Raw genomic sequence first — 19484 nt, forward strand, 5'->3', positions numbered from 1 at the left:
ATCAAACTGAAATTAAATAAGAAACATTAAAGTCTAAGAAGCTAAACCTAAATAAATACCATTATCTTTCCCTATATATATATATATATATATTCTAATCATATTATTTATTTGTTCTATGATTATGAAAAGCAAGTGGTTTTTCCTTCCTGCTTGGTTTCTAGGTATTCCAGGCCACTAGATGGTGGCATGCTACCTTCTGCATTATCATCACTCTAACTATCGAGTTTCAACAAAATGGTGGTCAAACATCACTAACTGTCATGGTGAAGGCCCACATATTGGAGCTTAGAGTTAGTCAAGAGAGACAGAGTTCAGCCTGAGATCACTCTGAATACATTATTAACAGTGTACTCTACCTATGCATTTGAGTGCCTGATTTGAAGTTTTAAGTGTTTTCTTTTGTACATGTTTTTTATTAGATATGTGGTTGCCTAACTTTACTTGATTGTTAGATGCTTTCAATGTTGCCTTTTATGGCAGAAAATATTTGTTTTACTTAAGCATACCTCAGTTAAAAATTGAGGTTAATTTTAATCTGTAAAACACCAGATATTTTTCACTTAAGCAAATTCAAATTTCAGTAAATGCCGTTTGAGTCAGTTTTCTGTGGATTCCATTCTCTTTCTGTTAAGGCAAAGGTATGCGATTAATTCTTACAGCCCTTCAATTAAAACATAGGTTCTCCCTCTGAATCTAAAACCAAACCCAAATACAATAAAAACAATAGGCATCACTCTCCAAAACACGAACAAAATAAAAACTAACAGAGAAGAGAACTTCAAATGAAACGCATATTGAACTGAATTGAAATTTGCACAGAAAAAAACTAATGGAAAGGCATGATTATAATAACCTTAATGGTCATTCGAATCAAGCAGGAGCACACTGGACCCAGCTCTGTTTGCTGTCAGGCTAATCAAACATTCCATGTTTATGCTGAAACTTCATGATTTAACTAAATGGGAACCTATTCCAAACTTTAGCATATTTGGAACTCATTTCGTTGTACTGTAAAGTGGCCTCTAGAGATGGAGTGAGGGATAGCTGACCAATGACAGCACTGGAACAGATCAAGGGCTGCTTACATCTACTAAAATTTAACAGAATTTTTGGCATAGTCCAATTTGAATCGTTTCCTTGAGCAGCCATTGCTTCTGTGCTGACTTCCCTCGCACGGACTTCATTTGGTTTTCCACTAGTGAACAACACCATGACTGCTGCTTATAACGTGGTCACACGAGGTGAGTGGCAGGGCAGGGAAACTGAAACCATGGCAACAGAACGTTAATTGTGTTGCTGGGTTTCTAGGTAAAGAAACCGGTCGCGTATCCTAAGCCTGTCTGCTCCAGCTACAGGAATGGCACAAAGTCACAATGTCAGTGAGTTTAAATAAAAGAGGAGACAAAATATGAACTTTAAAAATTCCATTGTAACTGACCTATTATTAGCACACACACACACACACACCTACACACACACACACAATGTAAAATGTACATATACAACACAATTCTTCAGGACACCCTTATCTTACATTATTAAACTTACATGATTTTACTCTTTTCGAACAAAAGCACACTACAGCCAGTTTAAAGCTGCCCAGCGTCAGGGATTTTGGGTACTGTTTGTTCAATACACTAGGGCAGATAGAGGTGAATAGGAGATGACACGGCCAGTCATGACCAGATTCCACATTTGGAATCCTGTACACCGGTTGGGGATTATGAGCCAATCAGAAATGTGAATGACAAGTGGAGTTTATGACACATATTGAGGGGTGGAGAGTGCCATCCAAACTAGTCAGACTTTGGGGTTTTTTTTGGACATTTAGACAGATTGGTTTACAGATAACTAGATGAAAGATGAGCATCAAGGAAAGCCTGAAGTTCTACTACATAAAAAAGCTATTTGGACGGCACCACAAATCCCAGTGCCTGGTAAGAGATACTAGCTAGTGATAATTCTATTACTTTCATTATTAATTTTGTGATATTAAGTACATCTTTGTCTCATAACAAAAAATGAAAGGGAGCCATTCTGACCTCAGGGGCAACTGGAACTGTGCGCGTAGACACAACATGTCCATCCCATTGGATATTAAAATGCTAATTTACCGAAGAAAACACTGACAGACCATTGAGATTCAGCCAGTTAGCTTGATGTACTGGAGTCTAAGAATTCAGTGATGACTCAGGTGGCTCTTACAGGAGTCTGGAAGCAGCACTTGTGCTTATGGAGGTGGCAAAGCATGTCCTGTCCCCTGAGGTCTTGGGGAAGGAGGCAGGAGAGTGTGGATACAGATGAATGCAAAACGGTCTCTGCTACTTAGGGTAATTTGGGGTGGAATGACTCATGCTGATGTAATCCTAGAAGGGATAAAATGTTCAGGGAAGATACACCCAGAATGCTGCTTTCATGCAGATGTGTATGCAGTTCTATATGTATTGGTGTTATTTTCTAAGTATGTATGTGGCTATTCATATGCCAATAAGAAAATTTAACATCAACATTTAAATAAAATGATTGGTGAATGCTGCCTTCTCTCCCACACACACCATGAAGTTGGCTCCTAGCAGAATCGAGACGCAAACAAGGGCAATATGCAACTGTGCCATCTCCATGGGAACCGGAGGATCAGAGAGCCCCCCCCGCCCCCCCCCCCTTCCCCCCAGGCACACTTCAAAGCCCGGGCCATTCGAGGACGGTGCCGGAGGGACCGCCTCGCTCCAGGGTGAGGACCTGTCTGTCAGCGCCCGCGAGCGGCGGGGGTGGGCGGAGACAAACCCGAGAGGGAGGCGGGGCATCGCGGCCGAGGCCCAAACCCCAAAAGCGGGCTCTTAAGCGGCCGCGTCACCCTCCTGCGGCTCGACAGCTCCGCCGCGGCCGGAGAGAGAGAGAGGCGTGCGGCTGGAGCTCGGCCAATCGCACGCGTGCGTGCGGGCTTCGCGTCGCCGCTCGGGGGAGCGAGTGCGACGGCCGAGCTGTCAATCTTTCAGGGGGAGCTGGCCGGCGCAATGGCCGGCTGATCCTCTCCGCCTCGGCTGTCGCTGGCGTGTAAAACACGGGAGAGGCCAGACGCCTGATTCGGTCCGGAGTGATGAGAGGTGTCTGAGGAACGACCCGGCCAGTTCGGCGGCCGCAGCCTGAGGGGATTCACCGCCAAGCGGACCCTCATTCCGCCCTTCTCACTCCTTCAGCTCCGTAAGCTTTCTGTCCAGGTGAGCAGCTTTCAAAAACGACGCCATCAGATCAGCAAGCTACCACTGACCAGCACGCCCGCCGACACGAGGCTATTCCCCGTGAATTAAATCACTCACCCGCGCTGCCGACCGACCTCACAGAAACTCCCCAGACACTTTTGTTAACATATGTAGGTTTGTGGCAAACGATGCTGGGTTGTTATCTTTTCCTCAACCTCCCGTTGCTAAATCCACCGTTTCATGGGGCTAACTGTGCGCTAGCGGTGACACGGACGCCCTGGGCAGCTGTCGCGTTGCGGAGGGTAGGCGACGGTAGCTGACGCTTTGTGACGGCGAGGGCGTAAACGCGGGCCACATTTGTGCCCGTGCGGCGTCCCCGCTGCGTCGAGCCACGAGCGGTCATTAAAAGATTTTATTATCTCCCTCAGCAGCAACGGCAGGAGGCCAGGGGAGGCAGGGAGCCATCCCTGACTAAATAAATGAAAGAAAAGCTTTTTTGATTTGCTTCTCTTAATAAGAACAATATTAAATGTCAGAACACCGCAGCTTTCATAGACACAGTACGTGGTAAACAAAGCCAAAGCACAGGGTGAAAGTTTGGAGTTAGGAAAATAAACCGCGATGCTGGAAGGCCAGACCCTGCTGATATCTCAAAACATGATTCCCTCTATCCAAGGAAAGATACCAATTACTAGGCATCGCTGTTAAAATCACTCCACACACATATACACCGATCAGCCACAACATTAAAACCACCTGCCTAATATTGTGTAGTTTATTACATTATTAGTTGCTACAGGGTTATAAAAAGCTAAGATATTGTTAGAGGGTGAATTATTTCCACATGATTTTAAAAACTGTCGATGGGTCAGAGCTGTTTTGGCGGCACGAGACACAACACTAGGCAGGTGGTTTGAATGTTGTTAGCCAGCCATAAGAACAACATCCCTCTTGCTCCATAGTTGAGTGAGGCCTATTACAGTGACCCTAGGTAACCTATGCCTTCCCACATATCACTTCGCTCACCACTTATGGAAGCTACAATGGCAAGCATGTTTCAAGGGCGCTCAATCAGTGCTACTTCAGCTCAGCTTCTTCAGAAGTCCTGACTAAGTGCTGCTGGATCATTCGCAGCAGGTGCCGAGACCTAGTGTCCACCACTCTCTTTGCTGAAACTCCACTGTACTGAGATCAGTGCGGTTCCCCTGCAGTCACCGGCGGAATCCCAGCGACCAATCACTGGAGGGCGGTCAACAGTCAGTCAGAAAACGTGACGTCCCGTTATACACACACTGTGCTTCACGACCTGGCGTGACCCGGAGAGAAAAGGACAGGTTCCTCTCGCCCAGAGGAGACCAACGTTAAAAAGCCCTGTCTGGACCAGGGGGCTGTCTCTGGCCAGTAGGTGGTGGACGCAATGCGAGGAACAGGTGACTTGATGGGTACCTGGGTGCACCAGAGTCGCATATGGACCAGAAGGCCTGCCGTTCCTTCTGTAGACAGGCCTTGGGGAGACCAGCGTCTCTGGCGGACCGCACGGATGGCATTTCACCCAGCAAAATCAGACTGCACCTCGAGAGGAAATTCTAGGCCCACAGATGTAATATTAACTCACAACAAGCAGCAGAACAAGAGAGACGCTTTAATCACCACATATTGCACTAATAACCCATATAAGGACCTCCACTGTGAGGCTGCAGAGCTTAAGCCACTTAAATAGAGATATGTTTCCCTATCTGGACATAGAGAGGTTAAAGGGATTTCTTTCATGAATCCACTTTATTATTGTTAACAGCAGTCATAGCGAAGTAAGAGCTCCTTTCATTGAGTGCACCGCTGGAGCCAAGCTAATAAAACTAACAGCACAAATCAAACGACTTGGTCATAAAAAAGCATACCATGCAGTCACGTCCGAACAGCCAGGCGCTTCGCCAGGCTTCACAGTGTACATGCATGCAGGCCACACATTTCTCTTTCACAGCTAATCCATTAGCTGTTCTACCTTCAAATAGCAGGGAACTTGCGCACAAAAGCAACTGTTGAGACTTAGAACAGTCCCAATTCTCCAATTAAAAATAACTCATCCGCTAAACGTTATGGACCAGGAAATTTTAAGGTAATAGGGGGTTTGCACTAATCTGTAATTACTGGCAGGAGAGATTTTGGCAGCTCATACATAAACCCAATGGCAAAAAAAAAAAAAAAAAAAATCTATTAAAATAGATTTCAGTTCCCTGCTGACAAGTACATTATCCGAAATACAGAGTAAATGTGTATAAAACAGCTTTTACTTACAAGCTTCCTCTTCTGGGTAGGCTCAGTTCCTTCTGTAAAAAGAAAAAAAGGATAAGCTTAAGTCAAAAGAATAAAAACAAGCAAATATGGAGGCTCCAGATCAGATCAGGTGTTCATATAGTTTCAGAAATGATGGACACGCTGCACCAGTCACAGTGTTGTATGGAGAGATAAGGTCTTTGTAATGGTTCATACCAGCCTACCCATGGGTTCACGAAGACTCACTCTCCCATGTGTAAACAAAATACCACAGAATACAAAGCAAACCCAAAATTAGACATAGGTGTGACATTGATTATTTGAAGGCACAGTGTTGTGTTACTTCTGGGTTATAAAGGAACCACTGTGGTCAGGTAGACGCCCTTGACATAAGCCCAAATCTGTCCCTAGTCAATACTGCCCAGTCAGACCAGCCCGCAACCAGAATCAAAGAACGACACCGCACCGTGTTAACCTCAGACTGCACCCCTCCCCTCCCCTCCCCCCAGCCTCTCCCCTGGTCCCCAGCACAGTTAACCCTCAACCTCGCCTCCCAGAAGCACTGCCTGCAGTCACTCGTGAAGATCGACCCAGATTCCCGTCCCCTCCAGCACAGACGCTGAGTGGCCCAGCTAACAATTCTGCAAGACTAAGTTACTCACTTTGCCCAATTTAGCGCACCACAGGCTAATAAGGATCCGCAATGTCAAGGAGGCAAGCGCACAATGTGCCTGTTAAGTGTCACTATGACACACACCATGGTTTCACACACAGCGTTTCAAGAAAAGACTGCCATTTTCTGGAAGGCATAACAAAGAGGACTTTCAAAAAGCTGAGAGGGCAAAAAGTGTATTTTCCACCTCATGAAAAATTCCATCAGCCCAAAAGATGCAGCGTATAATAAGTGCACTACATAAACATTGACTAGGCACTACACTGCACCCTGAAACAAAATGGATACTGTGTTATGACTGGGCTTCTATGGCAGTAGGTTATGGATATTGATTGGCGGCAGACTTATATCGACACGGGCCTTTACTGCCCAGCCCCGCACTGAGTATGGCTCAAAGCAATCAATCAGACTCGTAATGTTTACTGGGCAATAAAGAGATGATTCTTATACTATTTGGATATTTTCATAGAGCCAATTTCCTACATAATTGGAAGGCCCATGTGAGTGCTCCTTGAGGTATAATAAAGCTAGGACCAAATGCAAAATATAAACTGCTGTATTGTCGAGCACAAGCAGCAAGCCTATAGGACATTACAGTATATGGGCTGATCGTACTTCAGATGCTGAATGAGTGAGCTACAAAAAAAACGAATTCCTTCTAATGCATCGTTTTGTAGTTATAACCCAGGAAATCAACAGTCATAATTTGATCCCTTACAAGAGTTGTATCACTAGTTGGTCCAGATGCATTGCTCTCTGTAATTCACTGTTTTACAGTACACAGTACCAAAAACAGTATGCAGCTAAATGACAATGTAATGCTTATACAATTTGACAATATATTTTAGTAGGAAATACGGCTTTCTTTGTCTAAAACTGCAACTGCAAATGAATGAAAAATTGGGATAGTAGATATATCTATAGAGGTAGGTTCTGTAGGTTTCCTACAGAAATAACCACAATGAGCACAGACTCTCAGCCCTTAAGAAAATTAGCCTCTGTACCTTCTGACATCTTGTGAACACACAGAATTCAGCTACAACTTCACATGTCCACACAATAGACATACAAAATATTACAGTAGCACTACTTTTCTAGGCATGCATTATTTTTGCATTACCACTAGAGGGAGACAATTACACTTCTAAAACCGGGAATTTGTGGGTCACAGGTATAGTACATTTACACTGCACTTCTAAATGAAGTCAAACACAAAGAGATTAGGATTACACTTACATCATTAAATGAATGAGGCGAAAAATCAACGCGTATAGCTTGTTTCTATACATAAATTATAATATAAATGAAATGAAGTACGTCATACTAGAGGATATAAAGAGTCATTGTGGCAATTTTTAATCGAAAGCAAAATAATGAAATAGAGATTTATACCCATTTTCAATTAAGTACACATCTGTACATGTTTCAGGCAAAAATCATTCAGCGCACTAAAATATACAGACATCAACGGAAACTAGATTTGGACCCCTCCCCACAGTCATCTGTAAAAGCTTAATGTTTGAACCCCCCTGCTGGTTTTAATTGGAACAGGGGCACCATGTCATTAGAAACTGGAACCACAGTTCACATGGCTAATTACTCGGGTAGGTTGATTTATACTAATGTAAATCCTGCCAGAGCCAGTCTCCCTAGATACAAAACCAAGCTGTCAAATCCTGCAGCAAACACATTAGTGAATCCCGTATTAGGTAGTTCATGAACTTACTCAAGTTTGGTCATACATGAATTCAGAAATAATTGCTGATGATAACCAAATGGGCTCTGAAACGGTTTCCTATAATTGAAACACTCGTGATAAATCTATGTAATCTAGAATCATATAGCACAAAGTAATTTCACAGATCCTGGGCATTAATAAGCTATCTTCCTGTACGCAATGCTTGATTAGGTCAACTACTGTAACTAACTAACTAACAAAAAAGTAATACGACACTGCTGTCAAATAAACCTATTGGGGGAAAAAAGAGATTCAAGATACATCACTTTCTAGCAGCATGCCACAGTTTGACTTCTAGGTTATATTTTTTTTTTGCTAGCGCACCGCTCCATTAGAAATGGTATCAAGTGACATCAAAGAGCACCCAACCTGATGTCGCGGTGCTTTATTTTGCGATTTGACGGGGGGGAGCTTTCTGAGAGAGCGGCACAATATCTGTGAAAGTGAGAATAAAACATCATCCTACAGAGGAACTGTGCTTCGGCAACTGATCTGAGATCATCATCACAAAAACAGCGTGGCCATGACAACACACTCCCTCTGGGCCTCCCAAACTGAAAATGCGAACTCCTGAAAGTAATACCACTGAAGCACAAATACAACATTTACATAAGACCGGAGCGGAACAACATCTGCAATATTCTACGGCGGAGTACTTTCAGAATAATTAAATGTGAACATAAGGAGGGAGAGCACGTTACACCATCACGCGTGCCCCCGATATAAGGACAGGCTGACAGCACGTATATCATCTACATTAGGGGGAAGACAAATTGCCCAGCGTGAGAGGAGCGACTCGCTTTACACTCCCTGTGTTTTAATTAAGCCATAAAACGCGGACGCCTTAATGAGTCACCGGAGTCGCGCGTTCCATCACGGCCGCACCCCGGCCTCACTCTCCCCCCCGTGGGGCTGAGGGTCACGCCGAATGACCTGTGGGGGGGTGGGGGGGGAGGCAGCGGTGGGGGTCACGCTGCATGACCCGCGGAGGTGGGGGGGGGAGGCAGCGGTGGGGGGTCCAGCAGATGGACGGGGGTCACGCGGCGCTTCATCTGGCTCCTGCCCGATGAGTAACGATGCAGGAGGATGAGGCGCGTGCTCCGGGACCTGCCGAAACGCGCGCCGGCGGAGCCGACCGGCCCGCGGTACCCAGGCCTCGCACGCAAGAGCGTCCCGGGGTAACAGGTTCCGAGAGGGTGTGGGAATTTGCGAATGATAGCCTGCAGGATTTCTGATTTCCGATTTAAACACAAAAACAGCTCTTTCTTCACTCAGTCGGCCATTTGTATTGCGAATGCAAAATGCCTTAAGCCGGTCTGGTGTTTTCCTCAGTACTGACCTTTTACTGACATTCAACGACAGGTAAAGGTGACAGGAACACAGTGACAGTAAATGCCGTAAATCTTTGCTTTAACAAGACTGAAAAACACGCAAACGTCTTCAGGTTCAACAGCGCAACGTGCACAGTGGTCTTTCCGCAGTCTATTTTATTATCATCATTATCAGGTTTCAGTCGTGGTCCGTACCCATAAATTTCCCCAGCGTGCCTATTAGACTAGATTGTGCTAGATCAAAAATAGAAGAGACAGCACACCCATAGAGAGATCAGCACACTGGGGGGGAAAGCCCACAGGTGTGAACTAAGCACAAGGTACCTGCAATCTCTGCTTTGGGAGAACATAGGAGGGGGCCATTTCACCAGCGCACATACAGACATTTTTTTTTTGGGGGGGGGGGGGGGTGGGGGGGGGGGGGTTGGAGTGGTGGGGGAAGGGACGAAAATCCTGAAGAGAACGCAAGATCATTTATTTGTATTTCTCCCGGCTCCAACAAAGACAGGAAGAGGACGCCCAGTGCACCTGGGTAAGGGACCGTCTGCATACTGATTACACATTGTCAATTTGTCATCTGATACATATTCCTGAAAAAAAGTCTCGAAAAATTTTTTTCAATGTACAAAAAAGGAATTAACATAATATAGGCGAGCCATGTATGCATTCATTTTTATTCATTCAGTCATTATGAATAAAGAATATTACAGTGAAATCCAATACATTAACAGGCATTGCCTTGCAGCCAAGTAATTTTAGAGCAAAGTGGATGTTCTTTAGTATTTCTTTTTAAATCTACAGAAGAATGGGATGGGATTTACAATCTTTCCCTGTGCGATATTACACCTTCCATTATAAGGCATCAGCTACATGAGCCTAATAGATCCAATTTATCTCCAGATTTACCTTTGCAAAAAAAGAAAAAAAGAAAAAAGAACCTTTTGTATTTACTCATTCACACAAAAAGACCGCTGGCTATAGCGAGGAATTGTCAAACCTCAGCAGGATTCACTGCAGAGATAATTACAAAGAGATTAGGAGCACCCTCTCGTGTGAGATGCTTGCAGGTATTGACAGAAGTCTTCAAAAAAAAAAACCTGTCTGGGGCTTTGAAGAAATCCTCTCAAAATGTACACTGAAGTTACAGTACTATCTAAATAATAAAACTTTTTAGAAGTGTGCCTCTGTTTTTTTTCCCCCTCACTCTTTCCTTTTCTATTGATCTGCCAGGAAAAATGCAGAGATTTAGGGGGGGGGGGGTGGTGGTGCTGGAGGACTGCTTTCAGATTCAGGTCTGCGCCGCTCACTGCTGGAATCCCTCCAAATGGGAGTCGACTGTCTGCGTAGTGAATCGTTTCCTCATTCCGCCGTCGCCGGCCGCTCTGTGCCTTAACGCTGCAGCCTTCCAGTGCCGTCGATGTCACTGGATTACCGCTACCAGGAACTCCTCGAGTGTAAGACAGAACATCAAAGCCGCGGCGATGTCTGAAACGGCCTTCACGCAAGGTCTTATTAATAATTCCCTTTCATGTCCCCCAGACAAATCACCCACAGATATTCTACACACTGGGCAGATGCTCAACTATGGCATCCCTGGCACCCTCTGTACCGACTGGTAATGGGATCTCTTGCAGCTGTTCGCATTGCCGTGCTTGCTAGCGTATGATGTCCTGTCACTTTGAGTTTAAACAATGACAGAGAAAGAGCTTTCAGAGTTAAGTGATGTTGTGCTCAATATCTGGTCAGTATGTACATAATCTGCCCTTCACAATTCTGAAGACTGCATGAGAACAACAAAAATGCTGAACTTAGTGTAGTACAGTACTTCTGCTTAGTGCCACCCTTTCAATAATAATAATCCATGCATATTCTGTTCTCTTTCAAATTGTCCAAAATAAGTAGTGTTTATAAAGTGTTCTACTACCACCCACAAACAAGAATTAATGATGCATTAAGTAGAATAAACATATCAAGTGAATACTGGAAAGTTCTAATTTAGCAAATCCACAATAACATCACATTATATTCTGTTAAATAAAGGATGCACTACAACGTGATGTGATTCAGTATTACAAAGTGACAATGTCTTGAAGGTTGCATAGGGAAATACATATGGGTAATGTTCAAGGTACTGATCTTAATTACTAAAAAACATACAGTGTATTACAAATATAAAAAAGGTCAATTACAAATATTTACAATTACAAAAATTTTACACTAAGACACTAGAGAGAATTTCCCTCAAACGGGCTCTGCCAGATGAGAGTTCTGAGATTCCCAAAATCAAATGACAATGTGCTGAACAAAACGAACCGAGGAGTGAATTCACCTGCTCACAAGTTGAGCACGTCAGCCAATAATGACATGAATCTGAAAGAGTGCTTCTTGGTGAATACAAAACGTGTCTTTAAATAAAAGCTGCTCAGGCAACGCAGCGAACATCAAAGTAGAGAGACTCTATTCCCTCGGTGCTCCGGATGTGTTTCTCAGTAGAATCGCTCCAGCTCCTCGCTGCGTTGTGAGTCACACCCTCCCCCCACCACCCCCCAACCCCCCACCCCGCCACCCAACAGTCATTTCAACAATTACCAGGACGGATGAAGTACGAACACCTATTTATTTATTTATTTATTTATTTACTCCCACCTACTCATAAATAAAATATTTGTAATGTAGTACCTGGTGTTACCTAACGCTTGATAGACCATCGAGCAACCTGTCAAAGTGTGCGCTTATGTTGCAAATGAATTACACTTCAGATAAAACTTGCTTTGCAACAGGCTAATTCAAAGACAAAAGTGATCAAAGAAGTAAATACCATCGATTTCACAATTTTCCATACATTCTCATTTTTACAATGAGGAATACACGGAAATTAGTTATAATTTTTACAGAATGAAATATGTTATAGACCAAGGGGGAATGGAGAGAAGTTTAGCATTTCAAAGGGTTCCTTTTCTGCTAATCCCTGAGTGTGATTTTTAAAGGAATGAAATTATGTATTATTACTGGACCTTGTAAAAGATTAACCATCAAACATTTTGTAGGGCACTGGTATGACTCCCCCTTTGAAATATTTTGAAACACAGTGTTTAATGTAGACAGCCCATTTGCCCCGGCATGACCCAAGCTCTATTGCTGAGATTAATGACATTAACTTTCGACCCAACTTTGAATTTAAATCAGTGAGGTAAATTTCTGACTTTAATTAAGACTTCAGAAAAAGATCCAATCAGCAGATACAAATCCGAGTGATCGATCGTGAAGCAGCATTATTTTGTTTTTCATTACTTTCATTCTTTTTTCATTCTTTTTCATCAATCACGTTTTAGAGAAAAGTTTTCATTTTAATCAAAACTTCAAGAAAGACCCACCTGGCAGAGGCGATTAAAGTGATTGATCATGAGTCAGTGCTTCTTTTTGTCATTAATTTAATGCGTTTGGTTTACAGAATTTAATTTTTTGGTTTTAATACCTGGACAAAGGTTTGTTGAAAAGCAGGGCATTAATTATGTCTGTGGGTGGGCGGTTCCAACAAGTGCACCAATAAATATGTCGGTGGGCGGGTCCAATACGGGCAACAATAAAAACGTCGGTGGGAAAAAACACATTCATATATAAAACACAAGCATATAATCTTGTGTACCCAAAGAAAAATGCTGTTCGCTGTTCCCACAAAATAAAAAGGTCGAAGGCTGAAGACATCATATGACTACTCTGTTCCTACAATCATTGGCCACCTTGCTGCAGTGTCACCAGACAACTGGGTCCTCAGAACTTCTATTCAACGAGCTGATAAAAAGACCAAATTGGCTTTGAAATATATTACATAATAACATAAAAAGAGAAGCAATGATCACAGGCATAAATCTTAATCTCCTCCACTTTGTGATTATCTGACCAGTCATGCCCAAAAAAAAATAGGTCACCCTATTTTCACAGAGGAGAAGTCGTCGATAGTCTGGCTTGCAAGGTGACTGACAACATCTTGGACTCCACACCCGGCAGGCTTCCAGCACTCAATTACCGTGTGAACGGGGGGGGGATGTTCTGCTACAAAAAAAGTGAGACTTCAGCCTTCAGAAAAAGCTATAGCGTACAGCCCGTATGTACTGCGGGGTGAAACTTTACGTGCCAAACAAAAAATCATGCTGGATTTCAAAAGGCTATGGGGAGGTGTTATATTTTCTGTTAGAAACCGTGCCAGGGAACCATCGACTTCTTGCATGCGCTGTGGGGATTTCAATCACTCGGTCAACACTCCCAGCCCACAGCTAGCTGGCTTCTTTCTGAATGAAACTGAGACGCGGCAGCGTGCAGGGTTTGCTAAGTGGCTGAAACAAATGGGTTTAGAGCAGCCATCCCAGTTCAAAGTTGTCGCATTGCTACGCACATTAGTGTAAAAGTCCGAATAACATTTTCCCCATTCGCGCATGCAATGGAACCCACACAATGAGTTCGTTATATCAGTTGTCCCGTGGAGAAATCTCCATTCCGTTATGCCTGCTCTCCCAAAAGAGAACGCATTTCATTCAATTCCGTCTGCCGTAAAGGATGCTTTATGTTCCTCAATGAGCGTGTAAAGGTGCACTCTGTGGAAATAATTAGCACGCTATCATTGGGCTTCTCTGACTTGGTCAGAACTTGCCTGTCATGAAAAGGTGGGGAAAATGAGACGTTTGCTGGCCTTGAACACCCTGGCCTTCATACAATCTGAGCAACTCGCTTCAGGAGTTACACACCAAATTCATGACAATGTTGGCAAAAGGCTGGTGGGTCATCATTCCATATCGATGCGACAAATAAGCAGCATATATCAAAGACACATGTTCTTCAACACCCACGATTGCCTAATTCCCAAGCTACCATGCTACAATCAGCCTGCTTCAAGCCACACTCACAAAAATCCACATATTGTATTTATGCATTTTCAAACTTTTAAATGTTTTCAAAGTCAATAAAGGGCATCATGAATAAACTACCTCTACACACCTTAGTTGCTTGGTACCTAAATATCAACAATAATAATACATGTTTCACCTGGTATATTGCATTACATATATTTACTATTTATTTCATGAACAATTCTTGAGGAAAGAAATAGAGAAAGCACCGCCTACACTGTCAAGCAAAAAACACCCCAGTATAGAACGCAAGTGCACTATACAAAGAGAAACCGTTACAGATCTTTTACATACAGCAAGTAACCAAATGGGGAAGAACGTGTGGTGTAAGGAGTAAGATTCTCCCATTCCACTTCTTATTTTTGTTTTTATTCACTGTAGAGGTAAAGTTTCACTCAAAATTGCTTACCTGTGTTCTGTGATGCAAATGAGTTTTACCCAGAGGTGCTAAAAATGTACCTTTTTGTCCTTTAAACAACAGAAACAAAAGTTCTTATAGGCAACTTCGTATGAAAGAAGGTACAGGAGAGTGGAGTCGCACTCCTCCCGGACTTACAGTACAAAAGGATTCACAGACCCACTTACAATTACTCTATTGCTTTTTTTTATTTTTTATTTTAAAATATCTGTTAAAATTTTAGCACCTTATTTAGAATGTCAGCTCATCTGCAACCGTAGCCACGTTCACGTGCTAAACCCGCTGCCGATTCGGGTGAGTGCAGACATCCACAGTTCTCCTCCGAAACATGGTGTCTACAGCTGAGCTCGTAGAGGGGAGTCGGAGGAGGACCTTTCATACGCATCATCAGCCTGCAGTCCACAGGCACCCGATCAGGGGTCGCTAGATGGTGATGAAATGCGGACCTGACAGACCCAACCCTCCCGTACCCTGGGCTACAATAACATATCCGTGTATAACAGGCTCTTTCCTGTTTGTGGTCCGGAGCAGCACAGCGACACCACATCGGGCCCCCGTCATCCAGCATTGAATACACAGAGCAGGGAGCAGTCAAATGAGACTTTCTGCCGGACGTGCCCTGGCTCTGAATCAATGCAATGTATTCTGCAGAGGCACCATTTTCAGCAACAAAAGAGGGTGAACTTAATGCATTCTTACCACCAGAAACACAATGAATACAAGCAAGTAGTCAAACCTACATCAGCCATGAAATTGAAATGGAGTTTTCTGGGATGGGGAAGGGGCAGGGAGGCTAGACAGAGATTTAACAAACAGGCTTCCGCGATGCATACTAAACAACACCAAACATTGTTCATACTCGCAATAAAAATACTATGCCGCCTTTCCAACACGTTGGCCACAATCTCGCCCTTATTGATTTTTGTCTCATCGACGGAGAAGAATGCAATCTCTATGGCAAAGCAACCCGTTACTGTGAGGATACTTCTCTGATCCGTTTGCCTACATTCCAAGACTTCACATACAAGGCGTGGACTGTCACATATTTATCAAATGGTCACTCACTGAATCCCTGAGCAATGAAACCAGATTTTTTCATCACAACAATGGAATTCTGGGAGCAGATTTGATTCCTCCCACCTCCTGTGCTCCACATTTCAAACAATGGAGGTAAACGTAGTGATTCCATTTGCCAGCAGGTCATTTATCCTACTCAGAGCAAAAATAGGGCAGCAGCATGAATCAGAAACCAGCACAGGTAAGTAAACAAGAAATAAGAAATCTCAAAACTCCGGTAAAATATAGAGAGATCTTTTATGTGAGTTCACTTGTCAGCCAAAAACCATTTACACAATGCAAATCCTGATACACCCATTCACATTCATACTGTTAAGCCCAAAGGTTTCGTTTTTTTTTTTTTTTAATTCAATGGCGAATAATAAAAATGACAAATGAGATGCAATAAGCAAAGGAAAAGAAAACCCCATTACTGAGAGGATCAGTTAAGCATTATCACCCTTTGCTCACAGTAAAGACAATCAGCCTAGATGACGTGACGGTCCTCAAATATCGATACAGCACGAGAGCGGAGATTCCTCATCCACTCCCCTCCCGCGCATTTTGCCCGCTGGTCTGACTCATGAAAGGGACAGATGACGACACGCGCCACCCTAATCTGGCGGATTTTTGAGCAGAGGCGAACGAGCGCTCCTGCTTCACCAGAGCGCAGCCGCGCTCAGTGGCCCGGGGGGCCAGGACGGCCAAAACCACGCTGCACCCGCAGGATTAGAGCACGTCTGCTCAAAAATCCCAAACACATGCATTTCACTCTAACTCACAGCAGACCTGGGTCAAACACGTATGTGTTTTGGATTCAAATACTTTTCTACGCTTCACCGATCTTGTCTGGTGCATTGGAACCAATTAAATACTCTCAAAAAGTGCCAACCCCACCTTCTGGTCATGTTGGCAGGCTCAATTACACCAGGCAAAATCAATAGAGCACAGAAAAGTATTTGAATCCAAAACAAATCCGTACTTGACCCAGGTCTGATTCGCAGACGCACAACCCAAACACAAAGAGCAGCACTTAAAGATACGCATCAAAAGAGTTTCATTTTACTGCTCTTTTACTGCCGGGGACACAATTCAACTAAAATGAACTTGATTTAAAACTACATGAACTCACTGTACACTCGCCAGTGCGATTTACTGCAACTGTTCTGCAAACAAAGCATCTTTGAGGTATGTAAACTGCTGCAACCTTTAGAAATCCCATTAACCGCTAACCTTTATCCAACTTCCTTTTTGTGCCGTACCTTTTGGGGACAAATCTGACGTGAACTTCCTAGCCGGGCTTAAATCATGAAGCCAAATAGGGCAGCATGACATCAGCTCCAAAGCTCTGAAGACGGCGGCAGCAGCGGCAGCACACGTGTGATAACGTCCACATCGTCTGCCATCAGTCAGATCCCATTTACATGCTCAGCCTCCTCCACCCAACAGAATAAAGATAAGAGCGGCGGCGGTATTTGCTGAGAGCGGCACTCACAATGGCGGGTTATCAGTGCCGCGCGCCAGAGAGACCGTCGGCGCGCGCCGCGTAGCGAACGAATACAAATAAACACGATCTGATAACGTCCCGTTCAATAAGGAGATGGCTTGATACCCAAGAACCTGAATCAGAGTTCATTTCAGTGGGTGGGCACGTACACACATGCACATGCACACGCTCACGCGCGCACACATGCACACAGACGCAGCCACGCATGCACACACACACGCATGCACATGGCAGGTATTCTAAGAAGATGAAAGAGCACTGTGTCATTTCCGTGTGCAGGACGTAGACTTGAGGCTTTCTAAAAGCTTAGGAATGCGCGGTTGGCAAAGACAGCTGGATGCACTCATTTCCCAAAGACAACTTTCACAGGTTCTCCCCGGAGAGACACCCATATATTTGCATACATTTAATAAAGTAGTAAACATCTATGGAAAGCGTTCCTTAAACAGCGTGCATTTTACAGTATGTATCTTTTTGAGCATCTTCTTGAAATCGAAACCAGAACTTTTCAGCCAACAACCAATTTCTTGAACCAGAGCAGCATGAGATTCACACTATTAAAACAATATCTGCCCCTCGATATTGCGCAAGACAACTTCTAACTCTTTACAGATCTCCTCTCCCAACGCTGTTCATTCAAGCTACAGTGAGGACACAGTGGACCAAATACATAATTATCAACAGAAAATAAACAATATCAACCATGGGTCAACACAGAACAGCCATTTATCATCTAAAATCAATTTGTTACACTAGGCTGTGCTCATGAAATCCTAATATGATAGCGTAGAACAGTACAGCCTTTCAAAAAAAAAAAAGAATCCCAAGGGATTATGCACCCTGTGGAGAGTGTCTTTACTTCAGTGGGTGATTTCTCTTTGAGCTCAGAGTTAAGCTGCCAAATGATACAGGCTGACATTTCTATAGTTTCTAGCAAAGGCCAAAAAGTCAGTGGTGGAATACCTAGACAATAAGAAAACACATAAAGCATACTAAATACATAAGGAACATAAAAATCCAGGAATTGCAGCAAGTAGAGCAATTCCACTATTCATGTATTAAAATATAAAGTCACAGAGTCACATCCCTAATCCATGGAATGATTTGCTCTCCTCACACCACTACAGAAGCTCTATATTTGGCTCATGTAATAAATTACATTACATTACATTACAGGCATTTAGCAGACGCTCTTATCCAGAGCGACTTACACAACTTTTACATAGCATTTTACATTGTATCCATTTATACAGCTGGATATATACTGAAGCAATTTCGGTTAAGTACCTTGCTCAAGGGTACAATGGCAGAGTCCTACCCGGGAATCGAACCTGCGACCTTTCGGTTACAAGCCCAGTTCCTTACCCACTGTGCTACACTCCATCCATAAATGGGGATATACCTAATTTCAGGTGAAGACTAGGACAGCATCTTCAGTGAATGCAGGGAGTGTTGAGGAGCATGCTGCAGCAGCTTGCCTCAGTGGCAGCACCTCCTACAACAATGTGTCCCCGATCACAGCCAGAGCTTGGAGGACTGCTCCCTACCGGCCCACTGGTGCTCATTCCCACATTTCATCTTCAACAGTATTATCCAAGTGCGTGCTTCAAGACGGCATTGCTTTCAACTCACAATTACAGAACTCCTCACAATTAAGTCTCCTGCATGTAGTAATAGCCCCACGTGCAAATATATTAATTGCGTTGTTGAATTAATTTGTCTGAGGAATTATTCAGTGTTAACGTTAGCTCATTCGAGCGCAAGAACTTTGTATTCCGCTCATTTTCCACTGGTCGCAGGAGACGTGCGAGCGTGTTTAGCGCACAAAGAAATGGAAAGATACATCACAGCATCATGCCAAATTTCACCCCAGCGTGAGCTTGGCTTCACCTTTCTGATTCACATTCACATACGTCTGCAACGGTTTGAAAACAAGCAAATTAATTACAGGGAAATAAATACAACCGCACACTTGCCAGCAGAATCATTGTCTGCATCTGAAAACCAATTACTTCAGCACATCTCATCAAACTGTGAGAGGACTATACAATTTTCCCCTCTTATTAACTATACCAGCAAAGCTGAATTTCATAAACAAGTGTGGTAAACCACTTGAGGATGGAACAGCGTTTAATTCCACTGCTTTAATTATGAACTAATACAATACACAAAAAAACATTTATTCTATTCTAATCAGGATTCCAGCAAGTAGGCTACCTGTTCTGATGAGCCATGTTAACAATATGCTTTATCGTTAGCCAATCTCTAGAGCTTTAAAGGGCGCATCCAATGAGGAACAAGGGACACAAAGAAAGAACCCGATCCATTTTTCATAATAAAAGTGCAGATGTGATGGCATGCTCATGTGAATGGATACTCC

General features: G+C 43.5%; 1 protein-coding gene across 9 annotated transcripts in view; it reads right to left on the reverse strand.

The window, feature by feature from the left end:
- mast4 (microtubule associated serine/threonine kinase family member 4) overlaps positions 1-19484 on the reverse strand; it is a 149144-nt gene that overhangs the window by 71086 nt on the left and 58574 nt on the right. For all 9 annotated transcript variants that reach the window (XM_035390074.1, XM_035390067.1, XM_035390065.1 and 6 more), the window contains one exon: positions 5499-5530. In XM_035390074.1, coding sequence (XP_035245965.1) covers positions 5499-5530 — 32 coding nt within the window. The remainder of the gene's footprint in view (positions 1-5498; positions 5531-19484) is intronic.

The sequence above is a fragment of the Anguilla anguilla genome, chromosome 14 (genome assembly GCF_013347855.1).
Source record: "Anguilla anguilla isolate fAngAng1 chromosome 14, fAngAng1.pri, whole genome shotgun sequence".
In the NCBI taxonomy this organism is placed as follows: domain Eukaryota; kingdom Metazoa; phylum Chordata; class Actinopteri; order Anguilliformes; family Anguillidae; genus Anguilla; species Anguilla anguilla.